This window comes from Daphnia carinata, chromosome 3, assembly GCF_022539665.2.
Source record: "Daphnia carinata strain CSIRO-1 chromosome 3, CSIRO_AGI_Dcar_HiC_V3, whole genome shotgun sequence".
NCBI classification, from domain to species: Eukaryota; Metazoa; Arthropoda; class Branchiopoda; order Diplostraca; family Daphniidae; genus Daphnia; species Daphnia carinata.
Window position 1 is genome coordinate 6,534,085 of NC_081333.1, and position 20,939 is coordinate 6,555,023.

The following is a 20,939-nucleotide window of genomic DNA, read 5'->3' on the forward strand; positions in this document are numbered from 1 at the left end:
GCTCGTCGCATTTCGCCTGTATTAGGCAAATCGCCAAAGGCTCAGTTACAGACCAACAGGCTCCAAATTCAGCTAGCTTGTATTCGCACTTTACTTGCATATAATTCGCTATGAATAAAATGTGGTCCGTAAATTCACCGTGTCTTTCAAGCATGTAAGGCGTGCAGCCGCTCACCTTCATCGATGCAGATTCACAGAAGCTAAAGAAGTAGCGGAGAAAACTGCATATTTGTATCGTTTATAATTATTATTAACAAAAAAGTGGATTAGGATAATGTTCTTGAGAATTCGTTACAGCCTATTTATTAGTCTGTTAGAAAAAGAAAGTTGTTAGAAACGAAAGACAAGCCTGTTCGAGCGACCAGTACGTAGTACCATACGCAAGCCACTCAAATTTTAATCTTTTGGAACAAAACTTATATCACTTAAAAATGCTTTGTCAATTAACACGTCGCTAGAAAGTGAGCATATATATTTTTTAATATTCTGTAGTTTTCAAAATAAAAAATTATGAGTCACACAGCCATTTAATCGCACAATTAGTGAATCGAAATAAATAAATAAAAAGGAAAACTTCGACAAGTGATTGGAGTTCATGATACGTTCCCTGAATTTTTGCTGGGATTGAGTGTTTCCCGGTCATAAGAAAAAAATGTGGTAGAAAAATGGCAAAAATGATTTTTTGTTTACATGTAATGATCCCAGAACAGCTGCAGTCTAATAGCAATACTTAGTTGCAAATTTGCACGGGCCATGTGAGAAAAATTTTTTCCGGGCGGTGAGATAAAACAGATCCAACAGTGAGGTGAATAAAATAGAGGTATGAAGGAGGAGCTCTGTTTGCTTTCCCCGCTTGTTGTCAGCGGAGCCGAACGAAAGCTAGAATGCATGGAAGACTGGTAGTGGAAAATGGGGCGGGACTTGGCCCGCTTGTTTAGTATAGGAAAAAAAAGGAAAAGAAAATAACAGAAGAGGGAAGTTGACCGGCCGAGGGTCTGTCTGAGTCACAAGTAGTCCATCCAGGCATCAGAAAGGACGTTCAAGTTACCTACAGACCACCTCTTTTAATAGATAGCTCGCAGTTTTCTTTTCAAAAACTAGGATAGAAATAAAACTCCGTTTTCCGGTTCAAAACGCAACAGTTATCTCCAACAGCTTCACTTAATTATCTACATCCATTGTCAAACCGTGCTTGCGCAACTTGTTCTGTTGCTTATTGGCTAACTCTTTTTAAAAAACAATAGTTCGGAAAAAAAAAAGAAAAAGCAAAACAAGGCACATTGGAGACACACAAAACAGTGTGCGCTTGAACGTTTCACGTTCAGTTGTTATTACGGAACCGACAAACAGCTTTGCCAGTTGACAACAGAATGGAACATTCGCTGTTTTTCGCCACGCTCAGCGTCATTCTATTGCATTTCAATTTTGGTAAGTGTTCACAATCTATTTCGTTTCATTTATCACTCGTCTGCTAATGCAAAAGAGATTTTCCCTCCACAATCTGGGTGGTCCAACCTGTTGTGGCCCGATGTGTTGGGACTGCTAAATACTTGCGGTGATGATCTCACTGATTACACGCTCTCGTTTTGTTCGCTTCCCATCGAAGATGATGGCCTGTCACGGTATCCGTGTCGTAGGATCAGAGAGCGTTGCAAGGGTCTCTGCGCCTCCCCGCTGGATGCGGGCTATTTATGTTTCACCGCTCGTTTGGTAAAAATCGGCGGCGACGCTCAGTTCAAACGACGAGTGCACGTCCACCTCCGCGATGGGTAGACAAGCAGGAAAGAAGGGGGTGAGATAAGTATAGGAAATTTTTTTTTATCTTGATTTCATACGCGACACGAAAGCGTTCGATTGTCATCCATCAAAACTATATCGCCCTGTAACCATCTATCCCGCCGGATTAAACATCGTAACACGACCGCATTGCTCAACGACCCCATGGGCCGTCCAGGCTCAACTTTCCCATTGGTTTTGTTTTGTTTTTCGTAAACTCCGTAGGCTGTGGTATTATTAACATACGGCAATCGCTGTCGGCGGCCATTTTCACTAGTAGGATTTATTGCGTAGAAATCACACCTTGTATTATGTTATGAAAATCTTTCCTCATATTACCCCAAAAGCAGAGGTGGAGTTGACTATTTTGTTGAAACAAGTAGCAACGCAATTGTCAGCGTTTTTTTGGTTTTTTCACGTTTCAGTGAAAGGGGGACAGCGCGTGTTTGATTACTTCTTCTGGGCATAACATAAAACTAAAAAACAATCCATTCCGTGGTGATAAGACCACGTGTAACATACGTGTAACGGCCAGTTGCAGCAATTTCTCGCCATTCTTTCTCGCCAGCAATAGACTTACATGGCGTCTGCTTTGTCGAAGACGACATAGCGGTACGCGTGAAAAATTGAATGGCTGTGCGTGTACGATGCCGTACAATTGATGGGACGTGCGGGCAGACTAGCAGCCACATGCAGTTTCCTTTTTCGCTTGCGTTTCTTTCGTTTGTCTATGTGTGTGTGTGCGTACGTTGCTGACTTCATTATCAGTCCCAGGCCATATAGGTAAAATTCTATAAATGGAAGAGGGAGCCCAAGTGGAGCGGTCAGATTTCGGGAAACCAAATGACACGGTCAGCTCTTGTGAACTGATTCAGCAATTCGGTCGTCATCGTGTGGGTGGTGAGAATGGATTGCCTTTTTTTCCCATGACTCTCGCACACGCTCGGCATTCGACGCCCAGTTTACACAGTGACGCCAGCTCTCAACAGCCTGTCTTCACAGACATTCGACTTCGCGTCGTGTATTCCAGAACGTATTGTTACAAGAACGAACGGAACCTTTTTTTTTTATAGCTCGGAATTCGACAACGGCAATGTATTTCTTCGTCTAGCGCGTGTCTTTCTCGGTGGTGTTACTTTTACAACCCACGTAAAAAGGAAAGAGAATAATGTGTAGGCCACATATTCAGTGTAATATATTAGCGTCGGACAGATTGCTGCCGTTGCTAAAGCAGACGCAGCGGCATAATACCCTTGCCAAACTGCCTCGCGAACGAACAGGCAAAAAGATAAAATTAGAGGAAACGAAAATGAAAAAGGAAAAAGAACAAAACAAAAAACAAATCTCAATATTCCGGCAGCAAGGGGAGTCACAGTTCTAATTGTAGCGTCATTCCGTTTCCACAACCCTACCCATCATCGGACAGTGCATTGCAAACGTGGGGTCAAAAAGCTTTCCAGAACCACTTCAAACAGGCCCGACAGCCCAATGCCCCGGTCCAACTGTACGGTCAATCATCTGATATATCCGGAGAACGGAAGCAGGTGTCCGGAAATCCACGCTTAACATCCGGTCGCCATTGAATGTTCTGATCTGGATCATCCTGACGCCATTGTGTTTAGCCTGACTGTGCATACAGTGCGTGACATCCTCCTGGGTGACGCCCGTACACGCGGCGCTGTGACGCAACTTTTTTTTCCTTTCCCGTTTGTTATCCTGTTTTCGTATTTTACGCGAGGTAGTAGAAAAAGCCAGGGAGCAGTTGCCTCTGCTTGTTTACATGGTACAGTTGTGAATTGCTATACGCTACGTAGCCATATTATAGCCACATCTGTCATCTCGTAAAAACAAAACAGTTGCTGGAAACCTTCAAGGTAAAAAAAAAGAAATGAATAAAAATAGGAAAAAAATAAAAATAAAAATAACACAAGTAAGAAATAAAGAAGAAGTGGCAACGAGTATGCGCGCGTGTGGTAGTTTTGTTTTTGTAGGAATATGGGCCCGGTGGCCGTCGCTGCTGATGTGGGCGCGCGCACCTGCTCGCCGTTGACCAAAAGTCGCACCATTGACCAACCGTAAACCGGAAATTTTTCTTCCTATTTGACACTCTCGTGTTTTCAGTTTTTTTTTTCTTTTTTTCCCTGTCACGTTGAAAGACTTTTCTATACAACGTCAGTAAACGCACAACAAAACAGCAAAACATAACCCACCACATTTCAATCAAATGCGAGCAAGGCCGTAGCTGGTATATCGTCATTGGCAATGCGCATGTCTACTCTACATTTCAGCATGTGTTTGATGCAAACTGTCTTGCTCAGGCACACAGCAACAAGCCAATGATCACAATAATTCTTTATGGTGGGCCATAGTTGGCCCGTGCGCGACCAGCTGCTGGCCGTGGCTGCCGAACGAGTTGGGTTTCAGCTGCCGCTTCTGCGGTTGGACGAGACCTCGGTGAGGTTCTTTCAGCTGGCCAGCCCAACCCTTGGTAGCAATGGCACCACTGTACACCACGCACATACCACTCTACATACGCACACTGCGTTCTATTTTCCACCGGCTTCTTTTGTTCGTCACCTGCTGGCTGCTGCCGTCCGTTCATTTCCCCCTGAAAAACAGTCACCCCTTCCAATTTCCCTTTCTTTTTTCATCCTTTTTTTCTTTCACCTCTTTTTTTCTCTGCTGCTTTCATACTCCATTGTTTCTAATTGTTCACAAAAAAAAAGCCGTTCTTCTCCTTTTTGCATCTTTCAGTCCGTTGGCATCCTCATTCTTTTTCTCGTTTGCTTTCTTGTTCTACATTTACAACGGGCTAGTCAGCTATTCTGTACGCATTATTAACGGTTGCCGTCGGTGATGCCCCCTTCGACCTGACGTCACAGTCTTTAATACCTGCGCTGCTGGGTTTTCAAGGAAAAAGAAAACAAATATATATATGTATACATATATTCTTGTATACATTTCCTTTATCTATCCCAAGTCCGGGAATGCCATCCCCTTTTAGTTGGTGATGTCCGATTCATCCAAAGATCCGTATCAAGATGAGGGTGCGTGGAAAACGTGACGGCAAATTATCTCCAACTCTTAGGCGTTATTTGTTTAGTTGTTTCCCCCCTATCTTTTCCTTTTTTTTTTTTTTTTTCTTTTCTTTTTCTTTTCATTTGAAACAAGAAAGAAAAACAAAAGAATGCCATCTTAGCTCTTCGTTTCCTGGGCTCGTAAAGAAAGCAATGTATTAAAAGTGAATACTACTACAACAATAAATTCTGCGTATCACAGCAATCAATCGAATATCAGCGCAACGAATTAGCAAGCTGCAAGAATGATGTAATTAGAGAAAAAAAACGTCAGGGCTTGAACCAGTGTCATCTTCAATCACAATTAACGAAATGTACGTTCCGATTCAGCTACGGAAATCTGACCAAAAGTGACCAGCCGGAAGTGTGGAAGCCTCTAGTATTCCCCCATCTGCTCTGCCTGTCGGGTCTTGCATGTATCCTTTTTCTTACCTTTCCTGTTTTGCGCTCCATCTCGATGTACATAGGGCTTCCGGTAGGCTCTCATCTGCTCTTTCCCCTCTCCCCCGGTCTGCCCAAATTTTCTAAAAAAATTCAATCAAGTCACAACATGCAAGTCTCTTTGTACGGGCATATAGGCTAACAAAATGTAGCTGTGTGCAGTATACCTGTTGGGTTGCAAGGACTGTTGCGTTCGGATACAACAACAAACAAAAAAAAATATAGAAAGAGAGAGAGACAGAAAACAAAACAACACATCCTTCCTGCTTAGATGCATGATTGATTCTTTTTTCCTTAATCGTACATATTGTTTGGCTACGTTTGCGACGGCTTGATATACCCGCATCTCCTTGTTTACATCTTCTGATCGTTTCTCTGTGAGAAAGACGAAAAATGGGTTCACCGCCTTAGATCGTAACTGTCCGGTCGGCCCCTACACGGGTCTCTCACAAGCATTTTAAGAGCTGGCAGTAAAAAACAAAACAAAAAAAAAAAAAAAAGCAAGAATGATAAAAGGTAAAAGACTTTCAATGGCCCTCCTTCTCCGCAGGCTCTAGCAATCCATTATGTTTCTAATAGGGCTTGAAGGGCTCAAATTTGGAGATTGAATTACGAATGAAACTGTCCAGCCACAAAATCAAACTTTTTATGCTTGCAGCGCCAGCCATGTCTCAACTGTTGCTCCATCTATTTACTTGATCGTGATAATGTTATAAAACATCACAGTTGAGTGGTGATGTGCTCCAGGCAAGGAAAGGGGCCGTCAACCTACTAACGCATCCCTACACTTCCAAAGATACACGTCAATGAGCGTGTATCTACCATTTTTAACTCGATTGGCGCTAGATTTGTATCCTTCAGAAAATCGTAAAAAAAACAAGAGATTTAAAAAGATGTGTAAATGCGGATAGAAAAATGTTCAACGCTTATGGACATTGGTTAGGTTTCAGACTCGCGGCGTATGGCACTGGGGTTGGGTTAAACGATGAACCCTTTTCCGGATGCCAATGGAAATATGTAAATAAAATAGAAACCAAAGAAGGAAAATGGATATGGTCGAACAGTAGCCAGTTTACGCCAACTACCAGCGAGAGGTTTGTCACCTGCCTAAACATTGCCACACAACCGCCGTCCTGTACGTGCCACTAAAACAAAAATGAAGAAGGTTTGGCAGGGCCTTTAGCGGTTTTTCAAAGACCAAGTATAAACCAGCAAGAAAAGCGGGACAGCCGCGTGCAAAACACAGCTTCTTGTCCAACCCATCTCCCGTGACACGCACAATAGCCAAAAAAAAAAAAACGCAGAAACGAAAGCAAATGCAACTTCTCTGTAATTTTCAATAATTATTTTCTCTGTAACGGCCCTTGGATCGGCTATTGGATACTAGTGTCATTCGCTATTAAGAGTGCTTTGCTGAAGACACTGGAAATAATGTTAAGCATCAAACATATTCCCATTGGTCCATTTATTCACCTACCTATAAACCGGCTTATAGAAATATAGGTATAGCTATTCGTGATGGCTCTTACACGCCACGACAACAAAGCGCCGGTCTTCGAGAACACTCCAAAATTGATTGGTTACACATAACTATAATCTGTCCCATTTGAACTGTCCTCGTCCCTTTGTTCCATTGGCTCAGCTCTACGATGTTCTGAATTAACTGCGGATGCGAACTTTTCTAGTCGTCCATGCTACGGAACCCGGAGTCGCATTGACCATAAAAAAACTAACGTCTGTTGCACGCATAAATATTTCAGCCTTGTTCAACCCTTTTATATCGAAAAGATGATAGGGATCTACGATGACTTTGCTCATGGGTACGCTCCCCAGCGTCGTTCGCCGGAAGATCGAATATTCATGGAAGTCCTTCCTATCGCCTGTCGATGGTGAACATTCTTATCAGAAGCAGCCGAGTGGGAGAGTGTTGCGTTAATCATTATATCGTACGTGTAGATTTCGAAAGTAAGGTCGTATTATTTTGCGGTATAGGAAGACTTTGTTGCTTTAGTCAAATGAATAAAAATTACGCATGTACTAGACGTCTAACCAATAGACGGAATATATTATCCATTCCCCTTTTCCTCAAAAGGTATGAAACGAATTGAGAATCGAAAACAAAGTTCATCGGAGTTTGCGGTTTTTTACGATATGAATCACGACATTTGTGATGGAATACATGCCGATGCAGTAATCGAGCCGATTTGAGCCAAGGCTTCTTCCTTGTCTCATCTATTCCCTCTTCCAAAAATTCCGATTTTCATTATGAGGCGTGTTACGGCCTCGAAGTAACGTGACCTTACTACACACAGTTTCACCTATGTCGTTCTAAATCGAACTTGCGATTAATCAAATGATGCAGAGCGGCTCGCTTCGACCTTTCCAAACAGGATACACCGAGCCCTTTGTTACGATAATATTTCACCAAAACCATAACGCATTGCCTCGAGTGCTTTACGGGATTGCCCCAAATGGTACACACAAAAAACCACGCATCGTTAAGTGCTGCGAAACAATCTGGGAAACTCTAGACATTTCATTAGCCAAAGATACCTAATAAGATATCCATATGTCCAGCTTTGAAACCATAAAAAAGTTGTCGAGCCGGGCGTTAACCGACGCCGTACCGGATCGAAACTGGGTGTAGTCTAAACCGGTTAAACTGTAGCATCAAGTAAGTGACGCGCTCATACAACATATGTCAACCGGGTCACTGACCAGTGGCATATGTGTGTAATCTACGCTTCAGGAAAAGTGCTCTGCAGCAATCGGCTCGAATTTTCGTCGGTATGAGGGTTTTATATTTTTTATCAATCATAACCGGAAGCGAATTTAAGAGCATTTTAACGGATTCTTTCGGCTGTCAGCGTTTGTGTTTGCTGTGTCAAGCGCAATTTCTGCTCGTGCTTGCCAAGACAAGAAGGGAGCAGCTGCATCTGCAATGTGAACGACCAGACCCGGTGTTGTCGTTGAATGCCAGCCAGCGATTGCACGCCGACAAAAGGTGGTGCAACGGAACTACACGAAAACGGAAAATCTACGCTTTTAAAGGGGGAAGCGAATAAAAAAAAGTGACGAGCGTCCGTCCAACCTCGTAGATTACACAGTAGCTCGATTCTATTTTGGGGATTTGGCAACCGTTGAATGTCTTCATTTCTAAAATTGCCAACAGAACTTACGTGTGTTACACAACGAGTGAGGGCTTTGGAAGATATCTGAAAACGAAGAGAAACTCACAGTTTTGGGCTACCCCTCCATCTATCTTTTGATTTCTCCTCTTAAAAATATGCATGCAAAAAGAACAACAAGTATTCATCGAGTCATCAGTTCTTGTTTTGATCGGATTTAGCCAACCACGTTGCGAAAGACAAGGCAAAGACCTGGCTGCTTACTTTGGTAGATTGTCACATTTTTAAACAAGCGTCAATCTGCAGCGGATTTGTGTCCAACAATATCAATTAATACTCTTCTGATTGCATGATACGAAGACATTTTTTTAATGTTTATCTCGTTATGTGTTGTGTGATTTCTCCACAGTGCGTGCAGACTTATCGAAGTATCTTTTGGTCATCCTCGCTTTCACGTTTGGCAAACAAAATGTTTTGTTTCCGATTGCTAACCCTTATGCGAAAGGTGAGAAACTTGCCGATTAAAGATGTAAGCATTCAGTGGTAAAGACTGAAAAAAAATCAGAACAAACAAACAAAACGAACAAACAAAATAAAACTCAAGAACCACATGATGCTATTTGGATCGGGTGCTATAAAAATTTCGGCAAATGGTAATCGATTAAAATGTTTTATTTGTTTTTGTCTTTTTGTTTTATTTGGTTTGCCAAAACATGCGAGCCGAAATCTAGTCGTTAAAAGCGCTGAAGGAGGTACGGTAAAGAGAAGGAAAAAAAAAAATAAAAAAAAAATATAGAATAAAATAAAACAGAAATAAGAAAGACCATAAAGATGAGAAAACGAGCAAAAGGGTAAGGCCACCAACGGTGAAACCCATCCATGTGGCTGAGCGCATTGCCAGAGTGAATCAGTGCTTGATCTGCAGCATGGCCGGTAACCGCTGAGGGTGATCGGCCAGAAATAGTCCTCTACGCGATATGTCCTTGCGTCTTTTTGGGTGGTGGGAATGGGAGGGCGGGAGGGGACGCTTCAACGCTAACGTGAACATATCAGTACAATCAACCGACCCTGGGAGAGCGCGACGAACATTCGACCTCGTCCCACGTAAAAATCGGAGTTAGCTTGATTTACTACCGGACTGGGCGCGGACACCCCACCAAAAATAATCATCGAGAGAGTGGTTGAAAGTAAGAAAGAAAAAAAAAAGAAAACGAAAGCAGAAAGGAAACTCCGTGGAGGTCACCGCCTTTTTGACTGGTCGCGCTTCTATAAATTAACCACCCCTTTTTTTCTTATTGCCGTGTCACTGTAATGACTCCAGATAAGGAGGGGAAAAAAAATAAAAGGTTTAAAGTAAAAGGTGATAGGACGTAGCAAGTCGAGAACGGAAAGCAGAGTGCGACAAGCGCTCAACAGCACAAAGAAGAAACACGTACTCGGGACGTAGAGGCTGCCGCGAGACAAATAAAAAAGCAAAGGGATCGAGGCCTTTGGCTCCATAACGCACGCCAACACGACACGGATGTGTCAGACAGGACCAGGGGAATTTTACTTCCATGGCGCCTCGACCTGCCTCTCCCTCTCTCTCGCCCTTTCCCTGGCTCTCCATCTCTCTGACTCTGCCCCGTTTTAGCGTTACTGGCGGCCTCTCGCTTCCTATTTATTCTGTAGATTCTTCCCTATTTCAACTGCCTCACCAAACAGGGAAGCAACAGATAGCGAAGACTACCCGCAGTGCAGCCATATCTGTATGTCTCGGAACTCGGTGTCGATCCTCGAAGCCCGCGGTTTTAGCTATCGCTATCTTGTGCAACCGCTTTCGACAACGAAAACGAAAAAAAAAAAAAGGAGGAAAAAAAAAGAAAAAGAAAAAGAAAACGAAAAAAAAGAAAACATTTCCAAAACTCTGGTGACGTTAAACAGTCTCCAGGATGACAAGGAATAAAATCAAGAAAATAAAAAGAAAGACGACAGTGACAGGAGTCACCGGAAAGCTTTTTCACGTCTCCCCTTGAATTCCTCAGGTATTCCAATAACATGACGTGCCACCAGCGGTTCAACCCCAAGCGGGTGGTGCTGCGCTCACGACCGCGTGTGGCCCTTCGTGTACTAGACTATATCCTTTCCAAAAAGGCGAAAGGTCATGCCAGTCTAGCATTCCTTATCGACAACTTCTATGCGCGCAACTCGTACTACGTATCCGAGTAATGGCCTTGAGTGCTGCTTTCATTTCAAATGCTCGCCCGTAGTGTCTGTTAAATCAGTTAATCGTTTTGATGTTGTCCAAATCATACGGTAATCAGAGCAACAATTACCATGACCTAATGCTTCGGTTTGGACACATTTAACTTCGAGTTTTTTTTTCTTTTACAAGAAATTTCACGTTGAGCCAAACAAATTTAGATCACAAGTCTAAATCTTTATCACAGATTACGAGTTTGCATAAAAATTAAAGAATTTTATTTGAATGATTTCTATTTAAGTTTGAGTTTCTCGTTCTAAAATAGAACGAAAAAAAAACAAAAATGAGATAAAAATGAGATATATGATCACATGGAACCATATCGATAGTGACCTATATACATAAGCAAAATACCCAATACATGTACAAGAATCGCTCTCATAGCGTGATCTCATATTCGGGATTAGAAAGTTGTTCAGAGCTTGGACGCAGTGGGTGATATTCGGGGAAAGCAGAAGGGGGGGGGGAGGATTTGAATGATCACTTTGTGTCCTTCTCTCTTGTAGATGTTATGATAGTGTGGAACATAGTCTATATTGCAGTATCAATTTTCCACATCGGTGTCCTAAACTGCAAAACGTTTGCCTTTACTTTCCATCGTATTAGATTATTCTGTGTATGTACACATATTTTTCGTTCGTTACTAAACGATACCATAGTTACAATTACTTTCTCTAATGGCTATAAGTTCCGTTAAGTATTTGCTGATCTAAATGTTTGCAGAATTTTTGTTGAACAACAATTACCCTCGTGTTACCGAGCTGTTTGAGGAACCCAAATAAAACATGTGGTTGATGCCACCAGCTTTGTAAAGGTTTTTCGACCAGCAGACAGCGAATCAGAACTCATTGCCTACAAAAGCAAAGTCATGATGAACACGGAAAACTTGAATTAGATTTTCCTTACTTTACATCAGGTAGCGAAGACGACAATGTTTAGGGTTTCTTTTTTTTTTTGTGCGAAATTATCATATTTTCGAATGGAAAAATTTCATGCGCCGCCTATACAAGCAATTTAAGTTTTCACAGGCAATTTTAATATTGCGAATCATTTCCCAACGAGACACGTACGAACCATAATCGGCCATTTATGGAGCGCTTCAGGAAACGAAAAGCGATTTTTGATTTTCGATTTCCCCTGCACAATGAGGGGCTTTGATTTGTAAGAACAGTGACGAAACACTGATGGTTTTTCTGCACCAATGACTAATGGCAACCTAATTTATCGACATCCAAAAAAGACTTGTTTCTAAAAAAATACCCGACCGCCACATTAAATTTCCTCTTGACTGCAGGTTTTATAGTTGATATCTGATCGTAACGAATTTGCTGTTTAGAAGCTAATGAATCAGCTGTGACCTCGATTAGACCCTTTTAATAGCTAGCGTCGATTTACAAGCAAGGCAGTTAGACAAAGTTGGAAAAAAAAAAGAATCTAGTTCCTTCGTGAGTTTCTTTAACGTGCTCCGAATTTTATTCCTCTGTTATTAGAAGGCCCGGTTTGCCTTTGGCGCTATGCAGCGGTGGCACTATTTAGCAAAAAAATATGTATATTATAATAACATGTGTATATTCTGTAGCAGGGACGCAGTTTTGCGTTCGTTTTTATTTTATTTTATTTTTTTATGATCAAGCTGACTAACATTGTAATTCATCTTATTGGAACTTTGCTCAAACAGGAGGTGTCCGAGGAGTAAGCATCACATCAATTCGAGTGCCACCAGCCGTGGAGTATGGTAGCGAGTCTGTGGTACTAGACTGCGATTACACGTTGGCTTCGCACGAGAAGCAGGGCCTCGTTGTTCAGTGGTTCTTTCGTGACCATCCTCTTCCTGTATACCAATGGATTCCGGGCAAGAGACCTCAAGATAATGGACCGCTTAAAGGTCGTCTGAATTTGGAATATCGCGCTTCAGAAGATCCCTATCATCGTCATAGGGCGCTGGAAATCTTGAACCCATCGACCGATCTAGGAGGCGATTACCGCTGCAAAGTATGAAATGCTTTAGTACTATTCAAGACGATGCTCTTTTACAAATTCCCATGTTCGCGCGTATTTTATTTTCCGTCTTCCATTTCATAGGTAGCCACATTTGACAACGAAGACAGTCAGAACGCTCAAATGGTTGTGTATGGTAAGCATATGTTCAAATCCCTACTCTCTGGTAACACTTACAATTATTTAGTTTGAAGTTCCGCACTGAACGGTTTTTTTTTCTCTTTTTATTCATTTTATTTATTATTGGTTTTTATTTTACTGATTCATTTGCCACCGCACCGCTATTTGGTAAGCGTTTATCTCTCCTTCCATGCCATACAATAGCGGTTCACAAAGTGGGACATGCAGTGTAAGGAAAACATTTTGCCGTTTTGCAGGTTTGTCCCACATTGCGGGTCCCCATAAGAGTAACATTGATAACATTTAGCAACCTGGGTAAGCTTAGGGGTTGTGTGGTATGAAAGTTTTGCTTGATACTCGGGTTGCTGAAACATGATAATAATTCGAAGTATAAGGAATTAGCTGTGGTCACTGCGGCAGGGAAAACGGTTGTTAAAAGACCGTGCTTTTCATCACTGGTCAAAAGATCCCGAGGGTTCAGCTCCGGGCAAGCTCCGCCCTTTCCCATTTTGCAGGAATTCTAATTTAGCAAGTCTCCCACTTTGTGTACCGCTACTGTATAACGAAACCCCTTGGTTAAAGAAAATGTGGAAGGAATAAGAACACAAATTGGACGTAATTAAAAACAGCATGTGAAGAACAAAAAAATAAAAAAATTTTAAATAATAAATAAATTAACGTTCAAGAGACCATAATTCTGCAGCCGTTTATACTCAGGTAGCTTAACATTACTTCTAGCAAAAAATCAATGTGCCAAAAGGTGCAAAAGAATAAATAACATCAACTGGTGCAAACGCATTGCCAATTCTAGTTGTGAGGGGCGACTGAAGCTGAGCGTTTATTTTTAAAGTCCAATAAATTATTACATAAAAATAGAGGATAAAAGCCAACGGGTATGCATGATGGTAATGCCGCAGATTTGCAAACCACCCACACGTTTTCCCGAACGAAGGCATCGCTGTTTGAATTGGTGAATGCATGAGTCGGCCAGAGACACTCTAATACAATTTGACGATGATTTGACAAAATCTAACAAACAAAGCCAAAAAAAAAAACGAAATAAATTACCCCATTTGCTTGGACTCCCTTATCGCGGTAGTCGACATACGAATAGCTGCTATAGTAAACCGGAATCCGACGAGCTTTTCCATGCGTAGTCGGCCAACGCAAATCAATAATCTGACAAACTGTACAGTGATTATATTTTGGTTGGTGTTTCTGTATCTGATTGCAGTACCGGCAGCTTCGTTCACAGTAGAAAAGACCAAACCAACGACATCCTCGGTGAACGTGACCTGTAAGGTCGAAGGCGTTTACCCGCTTCCCCAACTTGAGTTGATCCAGGAGGACGGACCCCATGGAAATAGGTATTGGAATTTCGCCTATTGTTTGCCTTTCTAGCAATAACTTATTCACCTCCAACATTTACCACGAAAACCAAAACATTTTTGCTTGGTGTTTGCCTGTGCATTGTACGCGTGTGTGCGTGCGTGCGTGCATATGGTGCAGTATGTAAGTTCTCTGGGCCTGCCGGCATGCGGGGAGAATGTATAAAATTCGGAAAAGAGGAAAAATATATATATAAGATATAGGTAAAGACACAAGAGGGCAAGAGCATGAAAGAGAAAAACCGAAGCCAAGGAAAATAAACGGCTCGTGACCTCGCCGTGTCAAAAGCCACTCACGTTCTTATCATTAAAATGCTACATCGACCGGCCGTCGTCGATGGCGCGTTGCATGGCTGATCATAAAATATATTCATTGCAAAAGTGGGCCACCAGCCCGCAGTTCATCTGACTTGATACTTTATGCTATTCCCATTGTTCTTCTCGAATTTACTTTCATTTTCTTGGGATGTTGTGGCTTTTAAACAGGATGGTTGTGAAAGAGGCAACTCTTTACATCTCATCACGTGGTGGCCGCTACGATGCTACTTTGTACCGAATTTTGGAAGACGAGCAACTACCGTCCGATACCGCCTTCGAATGCCTCCTTTCTTTGCCCGCCACGGAGTATCAGACTGCGCAGAAGATGAATTATCAACCAGGTACACATGCCCTCAATTATCTAGAAATGCACATTTTTTTTTCACACGCCTGTTTGCATTTATATTCACTGACCGGGTGACTGTGCACGTAATTCTCCAATTCAATCTGATGCTGACGATGGCTTATTATCAGGCACGCCTTTGGATGGCGGTATCATTCCCCAGGCGGCTAATGCTATAAATGAAGATCATTCACAAACCGGGATGGGTTCTGGTGGTGGTACAAGCATTCCTTCCGTTTCGGCACCGCACCGTTCTCAGGATGCTATTGCACCTCCAGCAGAGGACACAACCGTTGAAGACGATTCCGAGAACGCTAGTGTTTGGCAAAGCGGCACAGGACGAGGCATTCGAGCTCATGAAACCACTACTGGTATTTATAAAGCTTTTCCAAGATCACCAATCGGTGTTGTTTTCTCTACAAAATTTAATTTTATGTGTAGACTTTAAATAGTCTATTTTAGACTTTAAATAGTCTACATAAAATTAAATTTTGTCGGAAAACGATTTTATGATAGAAGTAAAGAGCATATTGCAACCTAAAAGGATGTTAACAATTTTGATGAAATCATCATGTTTGATAAGGCAATTCAGGCGAGAATGGCTTTTATTCTATATCCTATTTTACGAGCAAGCTTTACGCTTGTTTTCTTTTTTTTTTTTTCTTCTCCGCCTATTCCTGGCTCATTGGATCCTGCCCTTCTGAGTTAGCACAGTTTTTATTTTTTTAAAAAACCCGAAAAACTTTAGTTTCCTTTCATCTACCTAAAAAAAAATAAAAAAAAAATTACGTAGGTGACCATCTGCACAAGAGAAAGGAAAAATTGGCATAAGGAATTTTCATATTTACTTGCTTGATCACACTAGAGTATTCTGCTGAGCGAGATTGCAGAATTAATTTCGCTTGTACCAGTTTGGAGAGCTTAGTGTTGTTATGATTATAAATTCAGAGTTTCTTGTTTTTTTCTTTAATCTAGTTTTTTTTTCGTTGTTGTTCGAATATTCGTTTAAGAAAGCCTATTTCCAAAGGTTGAAAATGTTCGAAGTTATTAGTTATTTACTCTAGTTCTCAACACCATTTTCTATGTGACCACAGCACGAATTAACGCTAAGGGAATGCGGAATTTTTAAATCACGTAGTATGCCATCTCTTGCTTAGAACACCAATCTTCAAAATGTATGTTCACCAATTTTGGCCTCTTGCGTAGATCGTTTAAAAAGGCTAGCACGAGTATCAAAAGAAACAGAACATGAATAAGAGAATAGTACGTTCAAAATCGAAAATTTAGTTCTCCATACCCAATGGCCCTTGTTTTCATTTTGGGTCCAAAAGCATGGCATACTAATTAATCTTCTCCCTTTCATTACCGAGATTTGCGCTGTCTCCTGTGTTTGCGTTCAGAGTACTAGCAAAATGGATTCTTGATGCTTTTGCCTTGTTAACAAATTTAACATATAATTTTTTCTTGCCCAATTCATTTTAGATAATGGAGCAAACGTGCATCAACGACCCCGACTCCTAGCGCTTTTGTTGGCGTGTTTCGTCATGGTCAGTCTTTGATTGAATTTCTTGTTCATCCCCGCGTCCATCTAGTTTCGTCGGAGGGTGTAAAACTCAGAAGAACCTCGTACACCTGAAAAAGAATCACAACAAAAATCACAGAAAGAATCGCATTTTTTCTGAAGGAATCACAAAATCACAGTTGACAGAAAGAATTACTTAATTTGTGCAAGAAAATCATGATTCTTTAGTCGAAAAATCACAAATGAGTCACGTTTTGATTTCAGAATCAGTCGTGATTCAAGAATTCATGTTCCTTGCGAAAGAGTTTTAGACCTTCTGAGTTTCCCTCTTACCCTTGTATACATTTATTCCTATAAAATTAATTATCTTTATTGCTTTGACGGTATACAGACGATGAAGCTTCCCTTTGCGCTAACCAAACAGTCAATCTAAACAGTCGATCTTCGCGATCACATAATGTCAAGCACTTTAAAAAAATATTTCTTTCTATAAATACTATAAATATTTGCAGCTGCAAGCCAGAGTAACACTAGTGTGGTATAAGCTACACACTGTATATGGAATGTAACCCCTAACGCTTATCCATGATTTAAAAACATGTTCCTGACAGGCAATGACAGTGGCTTTAGCTTTGTCTTTTGCATGTATTTCCCCCCTCATTTCATTCTAATTATGTGCCCCACGAGGAACCTTCTCCACCTTCTCAGTATATGGCTTAGTTCATCTCTGCCATCAAACGAAGTTTCTAAAGAACATGAATTCGTTTCATTTGTGTATTTTTCTATAAAAAAATCTTTTTTGTGTTTGTAGCTACACAGTTAGTCGTGCTAAATGTCTAGTCATCAATGACCAACAGTGGCAGTGGCCTTGATTTTCTCGTAACGTTTAATAATTTCGAGAATGTGTTATGCAATCAACGCCTAAGATGTATTACCAATATCGACTAACCCTTTTTTTCAATCCTTCCTCGTTGGTTCTGCAATGGAAAATGGGTGGTATTCAGTGGATACTTAGTAAACATGTTCAACAGCCTTATGAAGAAAAACGTATTCCATGAACAAATTCTAGCTGATCTTTCCGAAGTTTTCATAATGTAGAATCATGTATGCCCTTCATATTGTAATCCGCTGGTGGAACCGAAAAGTTCTTTGCCAATATAAATATTTAAAAAAATATATAAAAAATAAAGCTAAGTAAAAAACAAACAAACAGACAAAACGATAAATTGTTACTTTTACAGATCTTAACGTCGTTTTAAAGAACATAAGAAAAGCTTCGCAAATAAAAAGGAAAGCCAGCTTATTCCCTGTTGGCTTCCAAGAGAGTCCTGGGGGTAGTGGTGGGCGGGGGGGGGGGGTAAACCATAAATATCAATAATTAATACAATAAAATCAACCATAATAAAAAATTACAAGCTCTCATAGGCAGGATTTGGTGTTTGCCACATCATTGGGTAGTGAACCCAGGCAACCAGGGTAAAGTTAAAATTGTGTTTGATGGCTCTGCAAAATTCAACAGTGTCTCATTGCGTTACAAATTTACAAACAACAATCCTTTATCATAATTGGAGGAATTCTGCTTTGTTCGAGAGTTACCAGTAGCAGTTTCAGGAGACATAGAAGCAAAGTAAGAACCAAGTTCGGGTTCATCCAAAGGTATTCGCATTGTTTTTCTCATCCGATCAGGAGCTGGCTAAAAATAAGGCTGCCAAGCCCCGATCGTAAGCCTCCATAACATTGTTTTGTTACTCCCTTAGCCAGATATTTACTAGCCTATTACAATTGTTTCATGGTACTTTTACACATTCACATTTCAGTAGTTAGTTATGCAGGAAAAACATGAATTGTAGCTTATGGGTCAGGCGTTCAACTACGACAACTATGACCTGCGAACTTCTCCAATTTTCACTAGTTGAAAATACCAGCGAATGCAGAAAGCTTCTAGCTAGGCCTTCGGTTAGAAGTATTCATTTCATTATTAGAAATCTACCAATAAAGCCTATGCAAAGCTCGGTATCGATGCATTCCTTTTTACAAGTTCAAGCTTGGATGTTTCTTTCGTCAGATAAATGAGCTTTCTAGCAAGGATTTAGCAATTTACAGCTCCCTCGTACACCCCAACAGAATCCGCCTAATTTCCCAAAATCTTTCAAATCGCAAAGAATAAACTTCTAGGGTGTTTACCGTCCAAACATTAAACAACATCCGACTGAGTATATTCAGCCTCAGTCTAAGCAAATACTTCGATTTGATCGAGAAAAATTATAATATATTTTCACAGTAAGACATTGGTTACCGCAAATTCCATTCAGTCTAGGACATTGTTTTGTACGAAAAATCATTTTCGTGATCTAGGCTCATTAATAAGGTAAGTAGTATAAGCGATTATACTATACCTTATTATAATTATTAGAAAACTTTAAACAACTCAACGACAACCGAATGAACACTTTACTGTTTTGAAGCGAAGTATCGATAAATAGTAAAAAAAAAGCGTATAAACTAATCGTTGGGAAAAGATGGCTGAACTGGGCCATTACACCGATCGCTGACAATACTAGGGAGATCGGTAGCATTTTGTTGGAGAAATGAATGTTCATCCATTTCGCTTCCTTGATTACGCGAATTATCCATATCGACAAGATTTTCTGGCGAATGCGCTTCAATTTGGATAACACCATCCACATGGCCACCACAATTTCGAAGAATTTCGTTCTCCTTTTGAACTGCAACTAGTTGATCCCGTGTTTGGCGTAGTTGCTGCTGTAAGAAATAGATTGTTGACTGCATGCCTTCAACGTCTTCATCTAATTCCAATAAGAATTCATCTAATTCTGTATAAGACAAACGGACGAAATATTTATTTATGGTCGTAAAAAAACCGTCGATCAATCAAAAATTAGGTACATTATAATACAGCGAAAGAATGTGGGTTTGTTTTTCGAAAAATGTACTACTACAAATGTAGAATGAGTTTATTTTTACAGTGCTCTTACCTTAAGCATGCCTTATTACTCAAGCTGGGAATGAAAACTAAATGAAGCATAGGAACATAAAATACCATTTACCTGACTGGGATTTCTTCATTTCTTCACTAAAATTTCGCTGCAGTGCTAGATCACCTTCAAGCTTTGCCAGTCTGCCAGAGGATATCATTCTTCCCAATTCTTCATTTTCTTGGTAAAGGAGTCTGCATTTTGCCATTAATCGTTTTCCTGTATTGCTGTAATTTTCCAAGAGATGTTCTTGTTTTAGGGCATATTGCATGAGAAGATAGTAAAGTTATTCTGTTACGTATATATAGAAAAGAAAGAAAGATAAATGAGGGGGGAACAACCTGTCTGGAGTAAACTTCCATGCACTGAGTTCATTTTGGGTCTCCTCCAGTGCTGATTTGGACTTATCAAGCTCCCCCCGAAGATGTTGAATTAGTACATTGACTGCAGGGTCTAACAGAGAAGACCTCAAGGATGTTGAGCTACCAGCTTGCAATGCTTTCAGTTCATGAATTTGGACCTATTTTTGCAAAATTATTGTGGTGTTGAGGAAATCATCCATACTATCCATGACTTTTCCAGATAATGAGCAATTAATGGAAATAATTTTTTTGCTTGGTTTACAAATACTCACTATTAGATCCTGAATTTCTTGCTCTTTAGTGTTCAAACGCATTAAAAGAAAACTTTCTCTGCGACCACATTCAGAAGAAATTGAATGTTTCAGTTTTTCTTCAAATTCCCGAACTGGAGCCGAAGCTGATTAATAATTACAATTAGTAAGTGTCTAATGCTTCTCACTTGCAAATGAGAAAGGGGCACTAAGAAACTAACCAATTTGTGCAGAGGACAGTTGTGACTCTAGCCAAGTAATGTAACATTCTTGCTTTGTCCAATGCTGGAGGAACTGGGACTTGTCAAGATTAGCTAGTTCTTCTTCATTCAATAACACTCTAGTGGGAACGTCTCGCTCTACCTCCCCCATTGTCGGAATGTTCTTTGAGAAAATTCAATAACAAATTGTAACAGCTGAAAATCCTCTTATTCTAACACTTATTCTAATGCGATTTGAAACTACCTACAGAACAGTAAAGCAAAGCATAGACGACACTGTTTATATGGTATACTTGAAGCGTTATAGCGTGAAAATCATCGTGGAAATGGGCGGAGTCATGGTTACCCACCGCAGAAATTGCCACCGAGTAGGGTTGGGTAAGCCGTAGAAGGAAACCGATGAATTCGCGGAATAGACCAGTTCCGGATGCTACGTCGCAAACTTCTGAATTGTGTCTCTAAAAATGTATTTTTTAAAACATAGGTGGGGTAGTACCGAAAAAAATTTGAATTTATTTAATGCACTAATACTTAGTCCAATAAATAAATGTTCTGGAATACTAAAGTTTAAGATATTCTACGTCTTATACAATATTTAAATATTAAATTGCATTGGGTTTCCTAAGGAAAATAATTCAAATCAAAGCATATGGTGCTGTTTAATCGATTTTTGTTTCTTTTTGTGATCTGTCAGCGACATTTTTGAATTTGTTCTGTACGAAAAAGTAGAAGCACGACGTACGACCAGACGACCGC

General features: G+C 40.6%; 2 protein-coding genes across 3 annotated transcripts; one reads left to right on the forward strand and one right to left on the reverse strand.

Moving 5' to 3' along the window:
• The first annotated feature begins 1,010 nt into the window (after positions 1–1,010).
• Positions 1,011–17,567, forward strand: LOC130685354 (uncharacterized). Of its 2 annotated transcripts, XM_059494328.1 has the most exons (8): positions 1,011–1,428; positions 12,343–12,656; positions 12,747–12,798; positions 14,017–14,149; positions 14,657–14,829; positions 14,963–15,202; positions 16,314–16,413; positions 16,665–17,567. In XM_059494328.1, the coding sequence occupies exons 1-7, from the start codon at positions 1,371–1,373 to the stop codon at positions 16,388–16,390; spliced, it is 1,047 nt and encodes a 348-aa protein (XP_059350311.1). In that variant the 5' UTR covers positions 1,011–1,370; the 3' UTR covers positions 16,391–16,413; positions 16,665–17,567. The 2 variants fall into 2 exon arrangements, with proteins under 2 accessions (XP_059350311.1, XP_057364634.1); XM_057508651.2 differs by lacking the exon at positions 16,665–17,567 and having other exon boundaries at positions 16,314–16,638.
• A 1,033-nt stretch (positions 17,568–18,600) lies between these two features.
• On the reverse strand, positions 18,601–20,426 carry LOC130685357 (pre-mRNA-splicing regulator WTAP-like). Its single transcript, XM_057508653.2, has 5 exons — positions 20,184–20,426; positions 19,984–20,108; positions 19,691–19,869; positions 19,422–19,576; positions 18,601–19,187 (listed from the first exon to the last, which is right to left on the reverse strand). The coding sequence occupies exons 1-5, from the start codon at positions 20,332–20,334 to the stop codon at positions 18,856–18,858; spliced, it is 942 nt and encodes a 313-aa protein (XP_057364636.1). The 5' UTR covers positions 20,335–20,426; the 3' UTR covers positions 18,601–18,855.
• Positions 20,427–20,939: the final 513 nt, after the last annotated feature.

Bases quoted from the DNA above. Each gene is read 5' to 3' on its own strand.
- LOC130685354 (XM_059494328.1), top strand. From the start codon at position 1,371: ATGGAACATTCGCTGTTTTTCGCCACGCTCAGCGTCATTCTATTGCAT. The intron at 1,429-12,342 runs GTAAGTGTTCAC...TTGCTCAAACAG, and splicing joins TCTATTGCATTTCAATTTTG to GAGGTGTCCGAGGAGTAAGC. The intron at 12,657-12,746 runs GTATGAAATGCT...TCCATTTCATAG, and splicing joins GAGGCGATTACCGCTGCAAA to GTAGCCACATTTGACAACGA.
- LOC130685357 (XM_057508653.2), bottom strand. From the start codon at position 20,334: ATGGGGGAGGTAGAGCGAGACGTTCCCACTAGAGTGTTATTGAATGAA. The intron at 20,109-20,183 runs GTTAGTTTCTTA...ATTATTAATCAG, and splicing joins ACTGTCCTCTGCACAAATTG to CTTCGGCTCCAGTTCGGGAA. The intron at 19,188-19,421 runs GTAAATGGTATT...TGTCTTATACAG, and splicing joins AATGAAGAAATCCCAGTCAG to AATTAGATGAATTCTTATTG.